Below are 21,808 nucleotides of genomic sequence, written 5' to 3' on the forward strand. Positions count from 1 at the left end.
TCACGTAGGTGTGAAAAATGTACAGACCAAGCATACAAATAATTGAGGCTTGCTTGTTTGAGGTTTAGTAAGTTTAAAACTGTTTTGGTATTTGCTACTAACTCGGCCTGTTTATCATCATTACTTTTCCTCCAGAAATTCACTGTGATAAGCTAGTTGACTGCACTGAACATTTTTTAATTCCTTGAACGTGAGAAAAATCTGATTTCTGATGAACTGAAACCAAGGCTTTTTCTCAGCTCTGTTCCGTAGTGCCACCACTCTAGCTGCACCAGACAGGACTGGAAGGGCTGAGACCTAAAGTAAGGTTCTGAAGATGTGGGTTCAAGTCTTGGCTCATACTTTGCTTCAGTTGATCTCTCCTGTGCCTCGCTTTGCTGGTTTAAAAGCACAAATAATGTCCTTGTCAGTGATACTGCAGGTTTTAAAATCATTAATAATTGCAGCTTGCTTAAATAGGTGTCCATACAAGTTCCTTGCTAATTAGATAATGCAGGGTAGTAACACAAGTAGTGATTTGGTTCATTTTGCTAGAGGAAGCAGTAATTTATTTTTCAGTGACCTAAGGAGTCACTTCATTAGAAATGCTGACACTAAGGCAGCTACAGTAAATTTCAGTAAGCATTTCCCAATGTCTCTAAGTCAGCACTGTTCTAAAGTACCATGCAAATGCCACTGATTTCTTGGCACTACAAGCAAGAAAAATAATAAAAAAATGTGTAGTTTGTGTGTTTTAGGGAGTGAGCTAAGCTATTCAGATACATGCAGATATGCAGTATTAAGGTTCTCTTTATGTTCCATGAAACTAAGAAGAAAGAATTCTGTAAGGGGGGGGGGGGGGGGGAACAAAACAAAAACCAACAAAAGAAACCCCACCAGAAATTGGCAGATACTTGCAACTGAACCCTTGCATGCAGAGCAAACTGCCTAAAGCTTCATTTAACTAATGGCTACCCAGTAATTTAGTATCTTGCATAAGTTCCTATGTCACTTCCACCAAGTACTTGGCTGTCACCCTTGCATTTTTAAAGTCTATAACATTGGCCATGGATGCAATAACACTTGTTTAATCCCCAGGCTCTAAGTTTTTGTGCTTATTTATTCTGAGAAATGAAGGCTGGTTAAGATGATGATGATGATTATTACCCTCAAGTGTTTCAAAGCCATGAATCCATTCTAATAATTGTGCCAGAGGGCTTTGCTTTCTGGGGTGTCTAGCACTCCTTCATGTTTTCAGGCTCTGTCTGTAACAGTGAACCTAGGAACTTTTTTGGTTCTTAATGAAGTGGAAGTCATTGGTGATGACATGTTTCCAAGAGGTGAAACTTTCTAAAAGCTTCAAATATTTGCCTTGGATTAAAATTGCTTAGCCCGGTAGTAACCAATTCCTCTAAAATTCTGAGGGTTTTATGAATTCTCTAATTCCATGGTACAGGCGGGACCTCAGAGGGGGAAAAAGTACTACCTCTTCCTTTCAGACCCTGGCTGTTTGTTTAGGTATTCTGTTCTCTGTGCTTAAATACTAGCACCAGTGAGGCTGTCTCAAACGGTGAATACTATTTGGTCTATTTAAGCTCGCAGTCATCCTAGCTGGCTTCACTGTTGTGTCCTCTGTATATAAAGGCCACAGCTGCCATACAGAGGAATTGCTCCAGGTATTTCAGTAAGGCCAGATCACTGCCTCTTGAGGATTACACTAAACTGCAGTAGTTTACTGTATTCGCTAAATCATGGTCTTCTAATCCCATGGGCTGGAGCTTTGAACAATGGCATATGCACTAGGGTCTTCTAGCGTTCAGCTGTCTTTGCATGTTACTGTCCAGTAATCCAAAGCTTGGGGTTTTTTGTTAAATTATTATTTCTCAGTGTTCTGTATTGTATTTCTCAGGCAGAATGTGCACTTGGCAGTTCATGCTGAGAACTTCAAGTCTGAAATTGTCAGTGTGAAAGAGATGCGAGATATCTGGTCATGGATCCCAGAGCGATTTGCACTTTGCCAGCCCCTCCTGCTTTTCACCACCTTGGAACATGGCTGTAGTCTGAGCAGGTAAGGAACACCTTCCCAAAAATGAGCAGCTGGTGAACTGTTTGCTGGATTGACAAAAACACCATGCCTAGTCCGAACTTGATCAGAAGAATATTATTAGCAATGGGTTGCAAATGTGACATTCGTATTGGCTACAGCATTTGACCAGGATACTTCATATGCCAGAGCATGGCAAGCCCTTCTAAACTGTCCAAGACCAGATGGAAAAGTCAAACTTGCATCATTTCACAGAATGTGCTAGTTTGAGACTGTTTCGTTCCCCGCTGGATACGAATGCTTAACTCGGTGGTTGCTGTGCAGACTCTCTTGGGTAGGTAACCACATCCAAACTGATCCAAAGAATAAGGGAACTGGAAACTGGAGATTCCTCTACCTATGACACTGTGTTAGTTTTAAAGTGAAGTAAACTGGATAGGAGTTCTCCTTGCATATGACACAGAAGACTATAATTGTCTAGCTCCTAATAATGACTTTGACATCAGCAGTTGAGGTGCTGAGGTGGGGAGAGGTCCGCTGTCCCAGCCCCATTTGCCATGAGGAAAAGCAAAAGTAAGCAAAGAGAATGTGTCATAATTATTTTCTGGTGAAACCAAAAGCTCTTCAGACACAGCCATCAGTCCTTGTTCTTGATTCAAAATGCTGTAAAATACCGCTTTTGTGATAGGTAGTCTTGTAGTTGCTCTGCAGAGGCATAAACTGTACGGAGAACTGAGAAGAACTGCTGGATAATTTTGATGACACTCAACTCTGTTATTTACGAAGACCATAGAAAACATTTACAGGAATATGCTTAGTCTTCAGATGTCTCTTTTGCCATGCAAAAAGGATGGTTGGATGAAGGGATGGTGCCTGAGTTAAGGAGGAAGAGAACTGCAGTCGGTGGTAGTTGAGTGCTCATTTTTGTGTACTTTGCACTTCAGGTTCTATTCTCACAGTGAGGGACATGAACCAACTCTTCTCCTCATCAAGACCACAACAAAAGAGGTGAGTGAGGTGAAAGGCAACTGATTAAATTAGGTTTTAGGCAGTTATGTAATGCTGTATGGCGACACATTATTTATTATAACTGCTTATAATAAAATGAAGAAGCAAGGGACCTGAAATTGCTTGGGGTTTTGTTTCAGTTTTTTAACAGCGCATGCTTTAAATGGTTCAGTTTGTTGATTGTGGGACTGTGCATTCTTGGGTAAATCTTGTAAACTAGGTCTTGGTCAGCAGTTCTTTCTCTTGTAAGTAATGTGGGATGATGGACTAGAGTATCTCATTAAGCTCTTGGACAGACTCTTTTAATTGCAGAATCAGAGGGAGAGGCTGGGGAATTGTGTTAAGAAACTCAGTGATTGATAGAAGATATTTTCATTTTCTCCAGGATATGAGGAGAGAAAGTAGCATAATTTAAAAGGTGTGAATAATACTGGAAACAAAAGCTTTAGCTTCATCTCTGTCTTTGGGGTGGGGGTGTGTGTGTGAAAGAGGCAGCTCTGAGAACCTGAGGATTGCACACAGGTGCCTTATTTAATGAGTGGTTGTTCTCTGGTGTACTCTGTGCGACAATATAGGACAACATAATGTGAAAATAGAAATATTAGCTTCACCTCATTCTTGTTGAAAAAAAACCATAAAACAAAGTTTCCCAGAACCTCTGACGGAGAGTATACAGGTGCTTTCGGTAACGAGCGTTGGTTATCTGTGCCACTGTGCATGACTTCAATATTTTGTATATAATGTTAAGCTATTAGTGCAGCCTGTGGGCTTATATTTTTACTTATGTTCATGCAGGATGACTGTCCGTGAAATAAGCCCATTTCTACTCTTGTTTGCATCTACCTAATGCTAACGCCCCATGCCATTTCATAGTTCTGTGTATGGTTTCTGGCCATCCCAGGCCTACACTGACATGCCAGTGGCTTATAGAATGCCTGTGGTATCAAAAGGGAAGAGGGAAAATGTTTATTATTTTGCCTCTTGTCCTGGAGCATGCCAGAAGTCTAGTTTTGTAAGTGATACTGGTTTGTATAGTATGGTTCGTTTCTTATCCCTCAAAAAAAAAATAGTAGAAACAAAAAAGCAGGAGAAAAATACGGGGTTTCTTGTTTGGTGGTTGTGGGTTTTGGTGGGGGTTTTTTGTTGGTGTTTTTTATTCCAAAGGATTACATTCATTCTTCGTTCATATGTCCATCTTTACATTTTAGAAAGATTTGTCTTCTGGTTTTCTGTCTGTCATGCACTTCAGGCATATCAGATGAAACTGAGTTCTGAGGCATCTTTTTGTTTATGCATACAAAAAAAAATTAAAAAAAACCTGCTCTTCAGTAATTTTGTCCTAGGAGCTCTGCTTTTAATACTGGTGGAAACTAAACGGCAAATATACCTTAGAACAATCTGTTTAACCATAGTTTCTGGGAGGGTGTGAAAAAGCAGGGTTGTTTTCATGCCATTCTTAGAACTTCATTGTTTGGTCTCTGTCCACTTGGCAGTGATGCTTATTGCTGGTAGCGAGAAATTCTTCTAGTGCAAACAAAAGACTCCACAGAAAGGCTCAGCCCTCTAAGGCTATGTTTTTCTTTATTGGAAACTAGTGAACCCATGCTGTTTGAATAGGCTGCTTTAAATACCTGAGCTAGTTCAGCATTGGCTTAGTTAAGCTAATTTTAACCTACAGTCTGAAATGGAAAAAGCCACCAAGGCTACTGTTTATGACCAGAAAATATTCAGGCAGAACTGCTCATACTGTGACTTGTGACAACACTGTTGCTTTGGATGCCAAAATGAGGAAGTGGAAGTCAGGCTTTACAAATTCAGAGTGATTTGTGTTTTGGTACCTGGGGTTATGTTGGAACATTTCTCCTTTAAGGCCTCGTATGTGAAATAATTTATGAAACTCTTGAGGTTTAAGGGTACCCACAAGTGGATTAAAGCAGTTTAAATCTGTTTAGACCTAAGTATTTGTGCTGCCTTAATCCACTGCTACAGAGATTTTTGAAAATCAAATATCTAATACAAAACCTTCAGTTCTGGACTCTGAAATGATGGTGTCTGTTGGTTTAACACACTTTCTTCTTCAACGGAAAGCCTCCTGACGGTGCTGTTTGTGCTAGGTCTGCGGGGCTTATCTGTCCACTGACTGGAGCGAGCGCAGGCGAGGAGGGAACAAGCTGAGTTTCTTTGGAACTGGGGAGTGCTTTGTATTTAGGGTGAGTAAAATTTTCTTGTCATTACCCAGTAGCAAGGCAGAACTGCTGTACCGCTGTCACTCTTACTTCCCTTCTACTTGAAGAGGCTGAGTTATACACCCTCCTAGTTTGTAAATTCTCCTGAACTCCTAATGTGGAGAAAATTTTACTTTTTGGTTTCATGGTAATGCTTTTCCTTCCCTTGCACAGAATATTTTCTTGAAACATGTATTAAGATAACTTGGAAAACACGGCATCATTTCTTCAGTCTAAAAATACCCAAAAGGCAAAGGTGTAAAGTAAGAAAATAACATCTGGCCTAAAAGACAGTTTGATCCAATCTTTACCACTCACCGTGCAGGTGGAGTCTGAGGGGTTTCAGTGTTCTTTGCTGTGCAGAGCTGCCTGCGTAGTGCATGTGCACTAACCACCTTTGCTCTTCTCTGCCCCTATGCAGCTGCAGCCAGAAGTGGAACGCTATGAGTGGGTGATCATAAAACATCCAGAACTGGCCACAGCTGGTTCAGAGATGGAAAATCATGCCTCACCAGCTTCCAGCACCCTCTCTTCTGGCAGCGTTCCATCAGACCCCTCAGATCGCCTTTCTCCCTTCTTATCAGCTCGCCACTTCAACTTGCCTTCCAAAACAGCCTCCATGTTCATGGCTGGCAGCAGTGAATGCATCATTATAGGTAAGGCAGTGTGAGAATTTGAGCATATATCCTACCAGCTCTTCCTACCTGCCTCAGATAAGACAGTCACCTACATTTACCATGTGTGTATTTCAGTATCACTACAGTTAGAGGTGAACGTGAACAAAACCTGATATTATTGCCCAACAAAAATTTTCAGTGGGAAAACTTGCGTATCGAGCATTTTAGAGTAATGTAGTAACTCACAGCTTTAAGCACAGCCGTACCTTCATACTGCCTAATTCGTGATGAGAAATAGTTCTTGAAGAGGAACTTACTTTCCCCTGAGGCTTTTCTCTCTAAATCTATTTTACTTCACTGCATTCTCTGGTTGTAAGCTCTCTGAGTCTTGACATAAACCCACAGATAATCAAAATGTTTTTAATTCTTGACATGTTTCTTAATGATTTAGAAGACCAAGCCAGGGTGCTTAGTTCTTGATCTTGTTCTTCTGCCAGCTTTGATTTTTGACCGCTAACAGAATTCTTTACTGGAGGGAAAATATGCAGTTGGTAGCTGTAGCTCCCAAGATCGTCCAGCACTGAAAAATAAATCTTAAATGCAGGCATTTGAATCAGGCTTCTTGCTCTTACTGCCCTGCATTACTGTGGTTTTTTTTAATTTTTTTAAAAAATCATCCAGTTCTGATAGTGTCATTTAAAAGCTGTACATTTGATCATGCTCTGTTACAACTGAAGACAGCAAACAAACATCACTTAGGGCTTCCAGATGTTCCCATGAGAAAAGCACTTGCGTCCTGTGGGCGGTTTTTGTATAGCAGTTTCCCGTGCTAAGAAATGCAGAGACCCTCACACTTGCCTTTGTCTCTTCACAGGAGGTGGTGATGGCCAGGCTCTTTACCTCGATGCAGATCTGAACCATGGAAGAACCAGCCACTGCAATACTTTCAATAATCAGCCACTGTGCTCTGAAAGCTTCCAAATCTCTGTCTTGGAGGTGTGGGGCTTCAGGGACACCATGAATGGTTGACATGACTATCATTAATCAAATAGTTTTTCAATTGTCTTAGGATTCCCAACAAAAATTCAAATGCAGGAGCCAAGTTAGAACATAATTTCTGCTGGGCTCGGTGGTTTTTTAGTAATTACTAAGTGGTACACTTGAATGCAGAGCTTAGTTGTTTACTCTTAGTTTATCTAAGACAGGTCAAGGTGAAGTAATGTATCTGATTAACTCCTTAGCTGTTTACCTCTAGAGATTTGGATTCAGGTCCTGTTATTAGGGTAAAAATGAAAATGTAATGATTTCAAACCATCCTAGATGGATACAAGTCCATATCACGGGATAGCTTTGTAGTTTGATGCAATTCCTCAGAGGCACAGAGCTGGCTGAGGTGTACGGTAGAGCTGTGTGCCACTGGCACCGATATCTGGCTTGAGCCAGTAATATCAAGTGTCTGCTCCCAGGGAACATTAATGACCTCAGATTTGATGTAGAACAGTAGTTAATAAAATCATTGCCCTACTATAAGCAGACATTGTGCAGACAAATCAGTACAGTTCCATAAGTTATGAAAGCCCTCAGTTCACACAAGAACCATGATTGCTAGTTATCCTTCTCCTTGTACCTGAGCCCTTGACACATTCCAGTTGCATGAGGACTCTGCCTCTGAGAAAGGCAGCCAGACTGGACAGCGATATCTCAAAGGCGTAATTTTGTTTACATTCCTGTTCCATATCAGTATAATGACTTGAAATAGGCTCACGTTTCAGGCAGCCAGAGCATATATGCAGCGCTTGGAAACTTCCTTTTCTTCATCTTTCCTGGAAGCTGAAATGGAGCTTTAAATCTGAGAATAACTGTGCTCATATCCCTGCGTGTTTGGGAAATGAGACATGGTTGATGCAGAAGCTTAATGCTCTCCCCACAAGTAAATGAAGGGAGGTGGTAGGGAGATCTTCTGTGTTATATTATTCTGGGAGTGGAAGAGTTTCCCAGGAGAACTCTAGGTGACACTGTTTCTCCATATCATGAGTCTTACCAGCGATGAGATCCTGAAAAAGGTAATGCTTTTTTTCCAGCAGTGTTCTAGTAGGTTTGAATGATGCTCATTCCTGAGAATTTGTATAGTTCTCTGCAAGCGTGCCTTGTGGCATGTATTGTCTGGAGGCAATTGCCTAGTTATCTAATTATCGGTAATTATCAATTATCTGAAACTTGTAGTATCTGTTGCAAAACTTCTCCCACATGAAGCACAAATACATAAACATCAATGGATAGTCCAGAGCATATGACGGGATGCTGTCAAAGCTTTGGTGGGTAATTCACTAGGAAGACTTATAACAGGTAAAATGAACGGAAAAGAGGAATTGCTGGTTTTTTCAGCAGTTCAATGTAAAAAAATGCTTTAGAGCAGGAGAAATGTTATTACTACTTAAGCTTGATGAGCATCAAAAGGAAAAATTAAAAATCTGTACTGATAAAATCTCAGTTAGGCTGGACAGGGTCATGTTAATATTCAAAGGTCACGGGTGAGTCTTAATGTTGGCTTGTTTAGCTTGCCATCAAGGAAGATACCATGTGTCTTGGTAAAATGTTGCCTCTTGCAAAGTACACAAACAAGCTTGGCAAAAATGTGATTTGCTTCTTAAGGTGCCATTTTAAATTTGTCAGAATAACTTTTTGAATTACTAGACGGCATATACAATTTAAGATGTCTTTTGCACCTTTTATATTTGCAATTAGATTTTGAGAGTCAGTACTGGGCCTCTCTTTCCTACTTCCCACTCTGTGAGTTCTGTCCAGCTATCTTTTCATAGGTTTACGGTAAACTTGATTGAACTGGAAGGAGAGATATAATTCAGCTTTACTTATATATTTTGTTGCGGAAGAACTTGAACAGTCCTATCTGGCTTTTTACAGATACTGGCTGATGCTGCATCCTATTATTTTTCCAAAGCTAGCAGTATCACTTTGCACTTGCTAGTATCTCACAAGCTTCCTCAGACAAAAGAAATCACTCAGAAAATGTATCCAGTTCAGTAGGTTCTCTTAAATGTAGGTGGGATTTCAGTTTTGTCCATATCTCCTCTCTTTTGAGCTTGTCTGAGGTTCCCTTGGAAAACAAACCATAAAACAAAACCTGAAAACACAATAGCATTAATTTTCAGCTTAAGTTGTCAGAAATTCCCTTGAGCTGTGTGTTGGTAGGATTTGTGGGAGTTTAGTATTACAGTCAAAATGAACAGATTTTATCTGCAAAATCTTTCCTGCAGCTGGCAGTGGTGATGTGATTTTTCTTGCTCCCCGTCCGTGCCGGATGCAGCTATGTCAGCGAAACCGGAGTACCATACCATGTCAAAGAGGCGCTGTTCCTTTTCCTGCTCTGTTCTTAGTGCACAGGGATTTGGGTGTTTCAAATCAGAAATAACTCATAGTTGCTCAGAAATCATCATAGGATATTAGTGTGAGAATCCAGAGAGCAGTACGGAAGAATCAGTGAGGTTTAGGCATCTGAGTCTCAAGTGTCTTTCAAAAGTCAAATCACAGACCTCAGCTCAGCATCCCTTCTGCCAGGAGTACAGCTGCTGACACACACACAGAAGGTCCACAGAAGGCCCCTTTTTGGTAGCTTATCTAGGTGGCCAGCCAGTCTGGCATGGGGCTAAAGGCATCTTCATTCTTAAAGCCAGGCGTTGGGCTGGGTGGCTGGCAGCGTCTCACGGCTGCTGTCTGTGCGTTTGTAACTGGTGTGGACGTGCTTGGAGCACACACAATGCCCAGAGCAACTGGAGTTTGCAAATCACAGCAGGGGCTAAAAGGGCTAAGTCAGCCTTGGCACACGTGTGACGGGGATGGTTTTAGTTTGATGCAGCGTTACCCTGCGGTAGGCTTCCTGCAGGACTGGTATGTGTGTTTTAAATTTGAACAGACTGAATAAGCAAGAGGCTGCAATAATCTAGCAAGAGGAATCGCGCGATGCTGTGTCATCTTCACCCAGTCCTTTTGTTCACTAAAAATGAATGTTCCTTTTCATGCACAAATCCTCCCGTGTAATTCTTGTTATGGTTGTGGGACACCTTAGAGGAGCATCATTGTGACTTGGCTTTCTTTCCAGTAGCAGAGGCATTTTTTGTGTCTGTGTAGTTGATGGTTGTTGCTGACCAAGTGTGTATCAAAGTTCATGTAATTAAGCCAACAGTTTGTTACACGCAAAACTCTTGAGGTGGAGACCGCAGATTGGTTTTTAAGACAATGACTGCAATGGGCGCCTTATCAGAAAGTTATCGGTTATCTGAAGTACCCCGGTGGTGAAGTGCTTTGGTCATTGTAACTCTGAACAGCTGTTGATGTAGTTTGTAGTCCTGATGGCAGCAATGACAGTAAGAGTGGAGAGTGCCAGTGTTGCTTGATGAGCTGTTTGGAGCGGAGCTGGAGAGCTGAAGGCTGGGCATCAGCTACCACAGTTCTGCAAGAACATTTTTGCTTTGTAATATTCTCCTGAAAGGAGAAAAGACTAGAAACTCTTGACATCAGAAACTTGAATTTATTGTAAATGGCATTTCAGCTTGGAAAGCCACAGGAACTATTTCCAGCTGTCAGCCGGGCTGGACAAACTTCATCACTGCACCCAAACTGTCATTCCTACGGGTCATACACTTTGACACACTTCCTTTTCTAATGAAGCATGTTAATTGGCCTCTCATTATTAGAAGCCAGTTAGCAAAGGGAAGGGGAAAACTGTTATTTCCTCTGTGTTGAGATAACTGAAGATAAATTGGAGGGGCGGGCAGGACTATTCTTTAAAGAGTTAAATTTCCTGCCAGTAGAGATACGTGCTTAGCTGTGGAGGGGTGGCACTTGCAGATCGATCAACTGCTGTTAGTGTGTGTGCATTGAAATTGTGTACTTTGTCCTTGGAAATCCGTCCTCATTTTTGATGGGGAATGATCTCCTCTGCCCACTGACCATACAGTGGTCGTAGAGATGCTGGTGCCACGGTCTGTGGGGACCAGGAGGTCGCCTGCAGCCTCAGCACTGGAACCGCTCAGCTCCTGCAACCAGCACCCAGAGTCCGGTTGTTGGATGGATGGGTGGCTCGGGCACCCGGCTGTTAATGGTGAGATGCCTTTCTGCCAGCTCTCTGTTGTGACTTTCAGACTATTCGTAGTTGAATGTGCATATTATTTGGGGTGTTGTTTTTCTTCAGATGAGTGGTAGTGTGCTGCTGAATGGGTTTTTTACCCTATCATTGGAATCACTGCCCTATATCAATGGTATTTTTGTCACTGTGCAGGATTTTTGATTATATTAAAAGTTGTTTGACTGTGGGGGCTACTGACTTTGTCCTTTGTTCGGTTATTTCCCTTCCCGTAGACCTCATAGCAAATGGCATGCCGAAACTGAGAAATAAACTGTAGAACGTGCTTGCTCACGTGAACTCTTTGCTACAGTGGAGCGTTGCACAGCTCCTGACTGCGAGAAGACCTCCCAAGGCTTCCACCAACGTCAGCTGCCAGACTCACTGTAAAAAAAAAAACAAAAAACACTTTCAATTGGCAAACTCTGAAATAAGCCTTCTTCCTTTTGGTGGGTCTAGAGTGTGTTTTGCCCCAGCCCAGCCTGGGTTTAAAATGGAGTTGAGAGGTGTCTTCTGGCCACCAGCGCTTGGAAGCTGTGGGTCAGGCCACCGCTGCCATTGCATCCTCTGCATGTCAGCGCTGTCCTGGACTCCGCTAGAGCCCTGCAGCTGCTGTAAGTCAGTGCTGCTCTTGCTAGAGGCTGTGCCTGACTTGTGCCAGCACAAACGTGACTGTTGGCAGCAGGTAGGCAGCTTGGTTGGGGAACTGCTTTTTTAAAAGTAGTATTTTTGTTCCTCTTGATGTCTTAGTTTGAACCTGGACGTCAGCCCATGTCCCTGATACTAGTGTGGATGCCTTTTGCCGTGGTTGAAAAGAGTCTTTCCAGTTAGCAGCACGGGTTTAAACAAATGTTCCTGTTACTTAAGGCTAGTCTTTGCCAATGCCTGAAACTTAAATCTAAGACTTGTGGGAACTAACAGGAACCTCTTGGTAGAGTTGGAGGAGGATATCAAGATACTTGGAGCAAAATGCCTTTGGAAACGCCCTGCATGCAATGACCGGTGAAGGTTAAAAAAAAAAAAAAAAAGTATTTGAGTTTCCAGTGAAATTCCACTAAATTCTTGGGGTTTCAGTGAAACTCCTGGCAGGCAGAAAAAGAAAAAAAGAAGAAAAAAAAACAAAACACAAAAAACAACAAAACAAAAAAAAACCACCAAAAAACCCAAACCTCAACTACACACCTTGTGCACAGCCCTGGGGCTTCCTATGCTGCTGTACACGGGTGTTCCCAAGAGCAAAGCTGAGGTCTAAGGTGCGACGTGGAAAGGCGGGATTGCTGAGCTTGCAGAAACTGCAGGGATGATTTTCCTGCCAGCTCTGCCTGCCGTGAGGTGCTGTGCAAAGAAAGCCTGTGGCCACTAGAGGTTCCCCTTGGCCTGGGTGTCAGCCTCTTCTTCCTATAATACATATTTATCTATTATAATAGTTATTATTACAAGTAAATCCATTCTTGCAAGCCAGAAGTTTCAGAATTTCGTAAACGTTATCAGGCTGAGTACTTATTTTTTTAAAAGAGATGGGAGTGGGGAAAAGGCATATGAATAGGCTTTCTTCACTTGATTTCCAAAAGTGAGCTTAGCATTAAATACCACAAATCACAATTTTACAATTCCTTTCAAGACTTTAAACTTAGTAACGAAGGTGCTCAGTGGTAGGAAAATGTAACTGAGGGATTTTGAGGAGCTGAGTAATGCAGGCTGCTGCTTTTGAACCTCACAGCTACTTTAAACTACGTGACTGAGGACCTGAAAGGAAAGTATTGTGCCTGATTGCATCAAGTAGTGGGAGCTTCTTTATCATACCTGGAGGGCTTGGTGATGGGAAGGCTATGGGTGATGTCTCACGGGCTTGGGAGTTCATAATTAATCTGGAGGAGTCTTAAGTCCTTGAAAAGGAAGGCTGTCCTCTGTCTTGCCATGGTGCTGTGGTATGAGAAGAGCATGATGCTCCCTAATTGTGCCTTTTTTCCTGGATTTTCTATGCACCGTGTTTTCTGTAAATGTGACACAGATACCTGCTTCCTTGGGAGACGTTTTGTAACCAGCTGACGGCACAAGACTGCTTCTGGCGGCAAACTTAAAGGTTTTCCTGCCTTGTAAAGCACCCGGTTGGGTGTTTCCAGACCTGCCTTGCTATCACCTCCCCAGCACCACTTCGGGTTGCAGAGTCGCTGCATGAGCAGCTGGGAGAGCCGTGGCTCAGTTCCTTGGCCGTGCTCTGGTGTCGTGGCTGCTTCTGACCGTTTTCAAATCCACAAACGGCTGCTCGGTGGAACTGGATCCAGACTTTAGCTAGGCAGTACTTGAGAGCATTCAGCTCCTGTTTTGCTAACCAAGTGCTGGCTTCTCTTGCGCAAGTGTAGATCAGGCGCTAGGACGGTCGCTGAACCAGGATACACATCTCCCAGCTGCTGACACAGCTTCAGTGCATTGCTTGCTTGGTGAGTCACCTCCCGTTTCGTTTGGTGGGTAAGTTGTCCTCCAAAGTTAAGGGCTGTGCCCTCCAGCTGCCACTGACTGGCAGGGTTTCTGACTGGACTTGTCCTCCTCCTGATCTCTCACAGCTGCGAGGCGAAGGAGGCAGCTTTGGAAACCCAGAGGGAAGAGTGCAAGTCCGGCGAGCCAGTGATCAGTGCCTCGTCCTCCCAGGCTGCAGGGTGCTGGATCCTCCATGCCATAAACAACTGGGAGTCCATGGTTTTGACCTGTAAGCATTGCAGAGAGCGGTGCCAGCGCTGGCTCCACCAGCCCACGGGGCCGGCTGGCTGCAGCCAGTGCTCTCCCGCTTGCGGTGGCTGGGGCACAGTTTATTTCTCTTTAAGTGTTCCTTCTCATGCTGTGAAATTCTGCTTCCTTAAATTCTGCTTCTCCCCTCAGTCGATGTGAAGACCAGCTTTTGCCCCCTCACTGCGAAGCTCTCAGCTGTGCTGCAGGGGTTGCCTCAGGCACCAGTCCCTTGCCCCTTCCAGAACCGTTACACGTGGGCTTCTGCATCGCTTACCTTCTGCCAGGGTCCGAGAATGCCATGCTTTGGTAGACTCGTCTCGCTGAGGCTCTGAACTCAAGCCCAACAAAGACCGCAGCTAGAGCAGGGGTGGCTGCCTGCTATGAACCCTGCAGAGCACCACCTTGTCCAGTTCTGTTCAAGGGAGGTTTAGGACTGAAACTTCAGGAGTTGTTTGCTGAGCCGTGTAGGGGCTTCAGCTGCATCCAGGCCGGTGGTTTGTCCCTTGACGTCTCGCATGCTGGGTCATACGTGCTCAGTGGTGATGGCCCTCGGCAGCGGGAGGGCAGCTTCTGCCTGCTCGGGCAGCACGAGGCTGGTGGCCGTGGGGGTCTGGCTGAGCTGTGAGCCCTGCAGCTGGGGCCGGTTGGGCTGACAAGATGGGTGTATGTGCATCCATCCTTTCTGTCATCTCAGCACCCACAGAAGCTTTGCCACATGCCGGCTTTGCTTCCACAAGCAATGCAGCATGCCGCAGCCACCCGCTCCACTCATCTGGAGGACAGCACGTAGAGAGAACGTGGGGGGACGGTGGGACAGCAGAGTCCAGCCTTCCCTGCTGCCTCCCTGCAGCGCTTTGGCTGTGACCTTCCTCTTCGGCTTCCTCCTGGCCACACTCACGCAAATTTAACAGGGGGAAGAGGAAGCAAAGTCTCAGACATGTTGAGTTGCTCCAGGTTTGGCTGCCTGTCTCACAGAACCGGGAAGCAAGCCTCTGGTACTGCCTCCCCCCACCCCTAGTTACCCACCCTGGAGACAAAGGTAGGGGAAACTGATTTCAGCAGCTCCACCGCTCACAGAAATACTTGTTGATGCTCTTTTCCTCTAAGGATCTGCCTAATTTTTACCAGCTGCCATAGCATCTATCCCCAAGTTCCTTATGCTTTCCCTTAGGCTGCCAGCTCGTCAGCTGCAGCTCCTACGAGCTGTGGGATCGTGCTGCCCTCCTTGGGGGCAGATAAAGGCAAAGCATTGCTCAAAGTCACAACTTTGCTTGCAGCCACGCTGTGGGTTGTACGCCTGGGTTTGTTTCCCACTCACAAACTGTTGACTCTGAAGGGAGCAGTTTAGCTTCAAGGACTGGAGGGCTCTACGCAACCGTAACTGAGCGTTTCTGAGGGTGTGGGTCTTCTTGGGACAGCTTCCTTCCCTAGTGAGCAATAACAGAGTCATCTACAGATTTTTGAAACTGCAGAAGTGGAAACCGCAGCTGGGAATAACTGACTAGCAGAGGAAATTTGATGAATGTGTGTTCAGCTCAGCCTTGGGGGTGGAGGTAGGGGCAAGTGTAGAGTCTCCAAGGAAGAGTCAAAGCACTTCTCTTTCCAGGGTGGCTGCCTACCTTGTGCTTAACCCTCTGATGGTTTTGGAGCTGCCTCAGGCTCAGAGTGGCATCTTGGAGAGGATTTCTAGCTTGTATTTGGGAGGGGCAGCGTGCTGGGAGCTGATGCTCACTCAAGCCCGTTCCCTGGGTCAGAGCGATCTCCAGCGGGTGCCCACCCCGATTCCCAGGCTGCCCTAAAGAGCTGTTAGCAAAGACCAGGGTCCAGGGCTGCCCAAAAAAGAAAAGGGAAGGCAGGCTTTTGGCCCATAAACCAGCATAAACAACCTCGAAGCAGAAGCCTTTGGCCTGAATTGTGTCTCATGACCTCTGCTGTGATCGGTCTCTCATGCAGCCAGAACCTACTTGCAGGGGCTGGATCTGTGTTTCCTTGTACACACGACAAGGGTACGCTCTCATGACCGTCTGTCCTAGCCAGTTCCTGCCCTTCCTTTATGCTGTTTTTTTGAGGCAAAGGATGTTTTTAAGGGCTTAATGTTTAATCTGCACACTACTAACCAGAAGAACTTGCAGAGGTTAAACGAGACTGGGAAACGGCTGCACGAGGTCAGAAGTGCAGGGCTGGGAGATCCGGCTGCTTGCTGGGGCTGGCGAAAGGCACACGATGAATGACGATGAACAACCTCCTCCCGGGCAAAAGAGTTGCGCTGGGAGCACAAGAAAGAGGGAAAACTTAGAAATCTTTGAATTTCTGGGCAGTGCTTTTGCAGAAACATGCCGCTCTTAGCAAGCCCTCCGTGGCCATGGGCGCTGCTGCAGCAAAGCCTGTCCCCCAGCTCGGGCCAAGGCCACGGGACCAGTGTTGTCCCTCCTGTCCTCAGGCATCATGGGCCCGGGGGTTCCCTTCTCCCAGGGCTGCGTGACTGGGGATTGTCCAGCAGGTCTCACTTGGAACCCAGAGCCAGCCAGTGTCCTCGGAGCCTGAGGCTCTGCCCTGGCCTCGAACAACCCCCAGTGTTTTCTCTGAAGACCCTCACCCTGAACTGGGCTTCCCTGCTGCTGGTGGCACTGACACGATGGGCGGATCTGCCCTGAAAGTCCCTGGGGGCCAAAAATCTCTACATCCCCATCAAATGTTTCCTGCTGATTTCTCTGCAGGGGGGCACGCGACTGCGGGTGGGCCATGGGCTCCCCGGGGAGGTGCAGGGCATCGGGCTGCCGCGCCCCCACCCTGGCAGGGAGCCCCTCGCCCGTGTCTCCCGGTGGGTGAGCGGTGGAGAGCCAAGTGCCGCAGGCTCTGCCCGGCCACTCCGGCACACGGCAGCTTTTCTGCAAGGATGGAAACGGGGAGGGGTGGGGTGGACCACGAGGATGAGAAGGGCCCCCGGAAAAAGCAATAGCTTGGGTGAAGGTGCTGATGCACAGGCACCAAGTACATAATATATATGGAGCTGTACAGGCGATCTTAAAGAATGAGCTATTCCTGAGCTCAGGCTGCCCCGTGTGATGTTGACTGTGTCAGCTGATGGGGAAAAAAATCTCTTTATGGAAGAAACTGCGTGTTCCTTGAGGAAGCCCAGGACCGTGCATGTCACCCCTTTCCTCTGTGCTCAGCCAGCTCAGAGCCAGCTGCGCACAGGGGACGGGATGAGGACAAGCCATGTGTCCTGGAGGGAGGATGGAGACCCAACCTGGATTTGGCTTGCCATGTTTGGCTTCTTGGAGATCTGCTGCCCCCACCTTAGTTAAGGGGCTGGACTCTGCTCACAGCCCGCTGTGTTGCAGGGAGGTGTCGCTGCTTTCCGGGGTGTCCAGCCACTGTCTCACCCTGCATGGGACTGGGCTGTGGGCACACCACAGGATGCATTCATCCCAGTCTGGTCCCAGTTTCCATCAGGGACTAAAAGTGTATTTCGCCCTCTCTCAAAAGACAAAGGGAGTCACAAAGCTGAATTTATTCCTACTGTAAAATCCCTTGGGTTTTATAAAACCCTCAAAGCAGTGCTGGAAAACATGATGCTTCGTTGTCACCCATCAGTTGGGCTTCATGTCATGGCGGTCATGGCTTTCGGAACCATGCCTGTGTATTTCAAAACCTGACAGTAAATAAATACATAAAATCAGGTTTTTTTAATCTGTTCCACATATGCTGCCCTTTAATTTCTCTACTGTACTTACGGGATATGGCAAAAAGAGGAACTGATTGTTTTCGTATGTCCCCCACATATTTCCACTGAGTCTCCTCTACCTCTTCCCCTTTTCTGAGCCAATATCCCTGTGTGATCTTTTGTCATCTGCAAATGCTCTTGCCCTTTTCATCCCCATCCACGGAACTTTGTTGTCTTGGCTGTACCTTCTTCAAAACCTGCTGGTTAATGTCATGCCTCTCTGTTCCCTGTAAAAAGCCTAAATTCGAGATCTCGCTGCATCCCTGCAGTAGGCAATGCCTGCTGAGCCCGTGACAGACAACCAGCCTAAAAAGGCAGAAGACTGGCGGTGGAAACCTTGGGATCATGGTCCAGATCTGCCGCTTTGGTGGCACTGAGGTGAGCAGGTCCGTGGCACACTGTAATTTCTCCTACCAAACATCATCTTTCTTAGTTATTTTGCCCTGGAGGGCAGCACATCTGTGGCTGGCACAGCTGGACCCTGCCTTTGGCTGAGGCTTGGCGTGTGCCTCTAAAACAAATATAAAAGGATAGTAAGAACCCACAGGTAACCCACCTGCTCCCAGCTCTGCCGGAAACTTGCACTGGAGCCTTTAGAGGTCTCTGGATTACCTTGTGTCTTTTCTCTTTGCTAGGATAGCAAAACGATCTGATTAAGCCCATATTTGACTAGGCTTGTCGGAGCTTCCTCCAGAGGAGGTATTTGATCCGTGGCCATCACGGCCAAGGATGAGCTTGAGTGAAGGAAACCCCAGCACCATCCCCAGCCTGCCTCTGGCACCCCGGAGAAAGGCTGTGACAGCCCCAGGCTGCCACAGACCGTGGTCCCTCCTGGCCCTGCCTCTGTCCTCCCCCACTGCAGCAGCCAGAGACACTCGCTGCTCATTCCCCATCACAGCTGCGTGCCGAGCTGGCCCAGCCGCCCTGGTCCGGCAAGTCCCAGCACCGGAGCTGGGACTGATGGGGAAATGTTGTGCTTTTTCTTCTCTCTTCTGCAAGGTGGCTCTAAAATACACTTTTCAGGGGCTGGGTATGACCATGGCTGCAAGCACCAGCACTTTCTGGAGGTGTAGAGGAGAAGGCAACACACAAAGGCAGGGACAGGACGGGGAGGCCCTGGAAGCTGAGCCCAGCCCACCACCCTCAGGCTGTGAATTTTGCACAGCAGGGGTTTGCAATCATTTTCTGCAGCCCAAGGGGAACAGAAACTCGTCCCTCCCACCCCTGGAACCTTTCCTGCATCGCAGCGGTCTCTCTCATTCCCAATGAGATGCTCGTTCCTGATGAGATGCTCATTCCCAGTGAGGTGCCCATGCTCTGGGAAGCAGGCGCTGGTCCCCATGGCCCGCGTGCCGGCACAGCCCAGTGGGGACCGCGTGGCCACCCGCCCGGGCACGGGGCTCCGGGCAGCTCAGATAAGCAGATGTGCGCTTTATCCCGTGATTAGCCAACCGTCCGCTCGTACTGGTGCAACGTTGCACATCGGGCGTTGTAGGAGAGGAACTGCCTGCAAGAGAGATGTGAAACCCAGGAAACAGAAAAATTACTCTTAAAATAAACCGGCCTCGTGCCTTGCCCGGCAGCGGCTCTGGGGCCAGCCGAGGCTCAGCAGGCAGCTCCCGTTCCCCAGCAATCCAGGCAGAGAAATAACAGCCTGAGAGGGAAATAACAAAGCCAAACATGTTCCTTCTCCCTTTCAGTTTACCTTTTTTAAAGCAACATGATAACCAAGCGTTGTTTGATTTGGCTCACCTGCAGCATTTTGGTTTGGGTGCTCATAGGCAGCAAGGACATGGCTGGGACAGCTGCTGGCAGAGCTGGCTACTGCATCCTTTGCCCGACAGCTGGGCAGGGAGGTGAGGGCGCAGGGGTGTTGTGCCCCATCGTGAGTTAACAGAGGCTGCCAGGGGCCAGAGCACGGTGCCCATGGACTCTCCAGCCAGGCAGAGCAGGATTGGGATGCTGCCAGCACCCACACCCAGAAACACAACTGCAGGCAAACTGGTCACCCCGACTCATGTATAGAACGGTTATTGGGAATAATCTAACCCTGTTTTGGCGAATTTATCCACCCAGTTAAAAATACCCTTTTCTACATGTATTAGTCAAACCCAGCAGAGAAGTGTGTGCAGGAGGCAGGGGTACCTTGTGTCCGATGAGCCCCAGAGGAGAGGAGCTTTGGGGGCTCCCAGCTGGCTGCCACCAAGCTGGCAGCACCGACATCGGCTCAATCTCATCTCTAGTTTTTGAGGGGTCCACAGGCATGAGAATCCCAGGGGAGAGGCTGGCACAGCACAGCAGCCAGCCGAAGGCAGCATGCCAGAGATGATGCTCCATCAGAGTGCAAGAGCCAAGGCTGAAGGAGCCAAAAGCAGAGCAGCCCTGTGGGAATACCTGGGAAGTTCCAGAGGGATTTGATTTAATTTGCTAATTCGTAGTGGGATACTCTGCTGAGAGCTGAGCCAGGCAGGGAGGCAGAGGAGAGAAGGCTCCTGCCTTGGCACAGCTCAGAGCAGAAAGACAGCGATTTTCTCAGCTGCCTCGCCACATGGCAGCAGCAGCTCTGCAGAAAGGCGGTGTGTCCTGCCAGCCAGCCAAGGTTTTATTTCCCTCTCCGCCTGCCAGCTCTGCAGGCTGAGGGAGAGCTGGCAGCATGGAGGAGGAGCGGGTTTGTGGAGTGGAGGCAGAGCCATGGCACTGTCCCAGCCCAGGGATGAAGGACAGATTCAGGGCAGCCCGGCACAAGGCTCCGAAGCAGCTCCTGTCCGGGCAGCAGAAAGCCCCTGCCCTCGCCTTTCCTGGTAGAAACCAGCGCGTGCTTTCTCCCCAAAACCGAGCATGGGTGCTGAGCAATGACCCAAAATCAGGCTTCTCTTCCTTGGCTCCCCGTGGCTGCCCATTCTCGGCATCCACGGGCAGCTCCATCCCCAAAAAGAGGTGGCTGTGCAGCTGGCACGCAGCACTGTGGGCTTTGCCTTGCCCTGCCACGTCCTGTCCCCATTGCGCTGCCCACTCCAGGCACCTGCCACCCCTGGGCAGCTGCCTGCTGGGCTCCCAGGACGGCAGGGAAACAGCTGTGGGCAGGAGAGTCCAGCTGCATCCCTGGTGGCCTCCTGGCTCTCCCACATGGGATGGTGTCTGCCGTCTCTGTGGGCAAGGTAACAAACACCACCTGCTCCGGCAAGCATTGCAGGAAAATCCCACGGTTTGGAGGCTCTGGTGCTGGACCAACCCGTGCTTTGGGTTTACACTGCTCTGGGTGTCTCTGCATGGGAGCACAGCCCCAGATGTGGCTTCCAGCCACCAGGCATCCCTCCCACTCACTTTGCTGGAACTCGCTTCTGCCAGGTGTGACATCAAGGACAAGCTCTATCGCTTGTGCAGAGTAATACAAACATGGACAGTGCTTTACGTGCTGAGCTGCTGGTCACTGTTGATTGAAGAGTTATCACCATCAGCTTCCAGCCCGTGGGAGAGCAGCACTCTACATTCCCGTCTCACCAAGCATTGTCGCTCCCAAAGTGTCTTTCCAGGACACATCAGCTGCTCCTGTCCCCCATTTGCAGACCAGCCTCCCAAAAACCAGGCGTGGGGTAGCAGCGGGGAGGTTTGCCGTGCTGGCTCTCAGTATTTGTCTTCAAGAGCTCCGAGATGCAGCCTGAGTACAGGCTCGGCACTGGGAAAACCACGTTGGCTCCTCCTAGCAAAGCTAAACCGGTGATCAAAACCCCAAAATCTGCTACAGCACTGCAGGTGCATCCAGCACTTTAACGAGAGGGTTGCTGAAAGGCGTGAGGGGTGGCTGGGGCATGCCATGCAGAGCTCAGCCAATACGCAAGATATTCCAGCTATTTCCGTGGGTCCATTCGAACATAAACTTAGCTGGTTGTGCCGTGTTGGAGAGAATCGCCCAAGCAAGCAGCAGAAGCAGCGCCGTGCGACTTCCATGAGTAACTATGGTAACCCAGAGCAAATAAATGCTATTTTCAAACCATGGGCAGATCCTCCTCGTGAGAAGCCCTGGCTGATCCCAGCTGCCAGCTGAGTGCTGGAGTCCAGGAATGGATGCCCTGTGGAAGGAAGGATGAAGACCAGCACATGGTCCTGGAGAGCTCTTCCTCCTTGCCCCCTGATGGGGCATGTCAGGAAAAGGACAGTGGAAAAAAACCCAGCTTTTCTTTGCACTGTCCCCAGGAGCTGAAGAAATTGTAGAAACAAGGATAATCTCCCAGCTGCATTCGGCCACAAGTATGACATGGAAAAGAGGAAGAAGAGAGGTTTTATATAGGGCAGGAAAGTCCTGGACAGAGAGATCAGATGAGATCAGATGAGATGAGATGA

General features: G+C 47.4%; 1 protein-coding gene and 1 long non-coding RNA gene across 6 annotated transcripts in view; both read left to right on the forward strand.

The window, feature by feature from the left end:
• Nucleotides 1–11,203, forward strand: part of TBC1D24 (TBC1 domain family member 24) — a 30,330-nt gene extending 19,127 nt beyond the window's left edge. For all 5 annotated transcript variants that reach the window (XM_040590737.1, XM_040590736.1, XM_040590740.1 and 2 more), the window contains 5 exons: nucleotides 1,889–2,047; nucleotides 2,968–3,031; nucleotides 5,146–5,241; nucleotides 5,678–5,912; nucleotides 6,748–11,203. In XM_040590737.1, the coding sequence (XP_040446671.1) occupies nucleotides 1,889–2,047; nucleotides 2,968–3,031; nucleotides 5,146–5,241; nucleotides 5,678–5,912; nucleotides 6,748–6,902 (709 nt within the window). In that variant the 3' untranslated portion in view covers nucleotides 6,903–11,203. The remainder of the gene's footprint in view (nucleotides 1–1,888; nucleotides 2,048–2,967; nucleotides 3,032–5,145; nucleotides 5,242–5,677; nucleotides 5,913–6,747) is intronic.
• A 962-nt stretch (nucleotides 11,204–12,165) lies between these two features.
• Nucleotides 12,166–13,889, forward strand: LOC121087919. The gene is made up of 2 exons (XR_005827788.1): nucleotides 12,166–13,454; nucleotides 13,578–13,889. It is a non-coding gene; the product is annotated as an uncharacterized LOC121087919 (long non-coding RNA).
• Nucleotides 13,890–21,808: the final 7,919 nt, after the last annotated feature.

Source organism: Falco naumanni, chromosome 4 (assembly GCF_017639655.2).
Source record: "Falco naumanni isolate bFalNau1 chromosome 4, bFalNau1.pat, whole genome shotgun sequence".
Classification (NCBI taxonomy): domain Eukaryota; kingdom Metazoa; phylum Chordata; class Aves; order Falconiformes; family Falconidae; genus Falco; species Falco naumanni.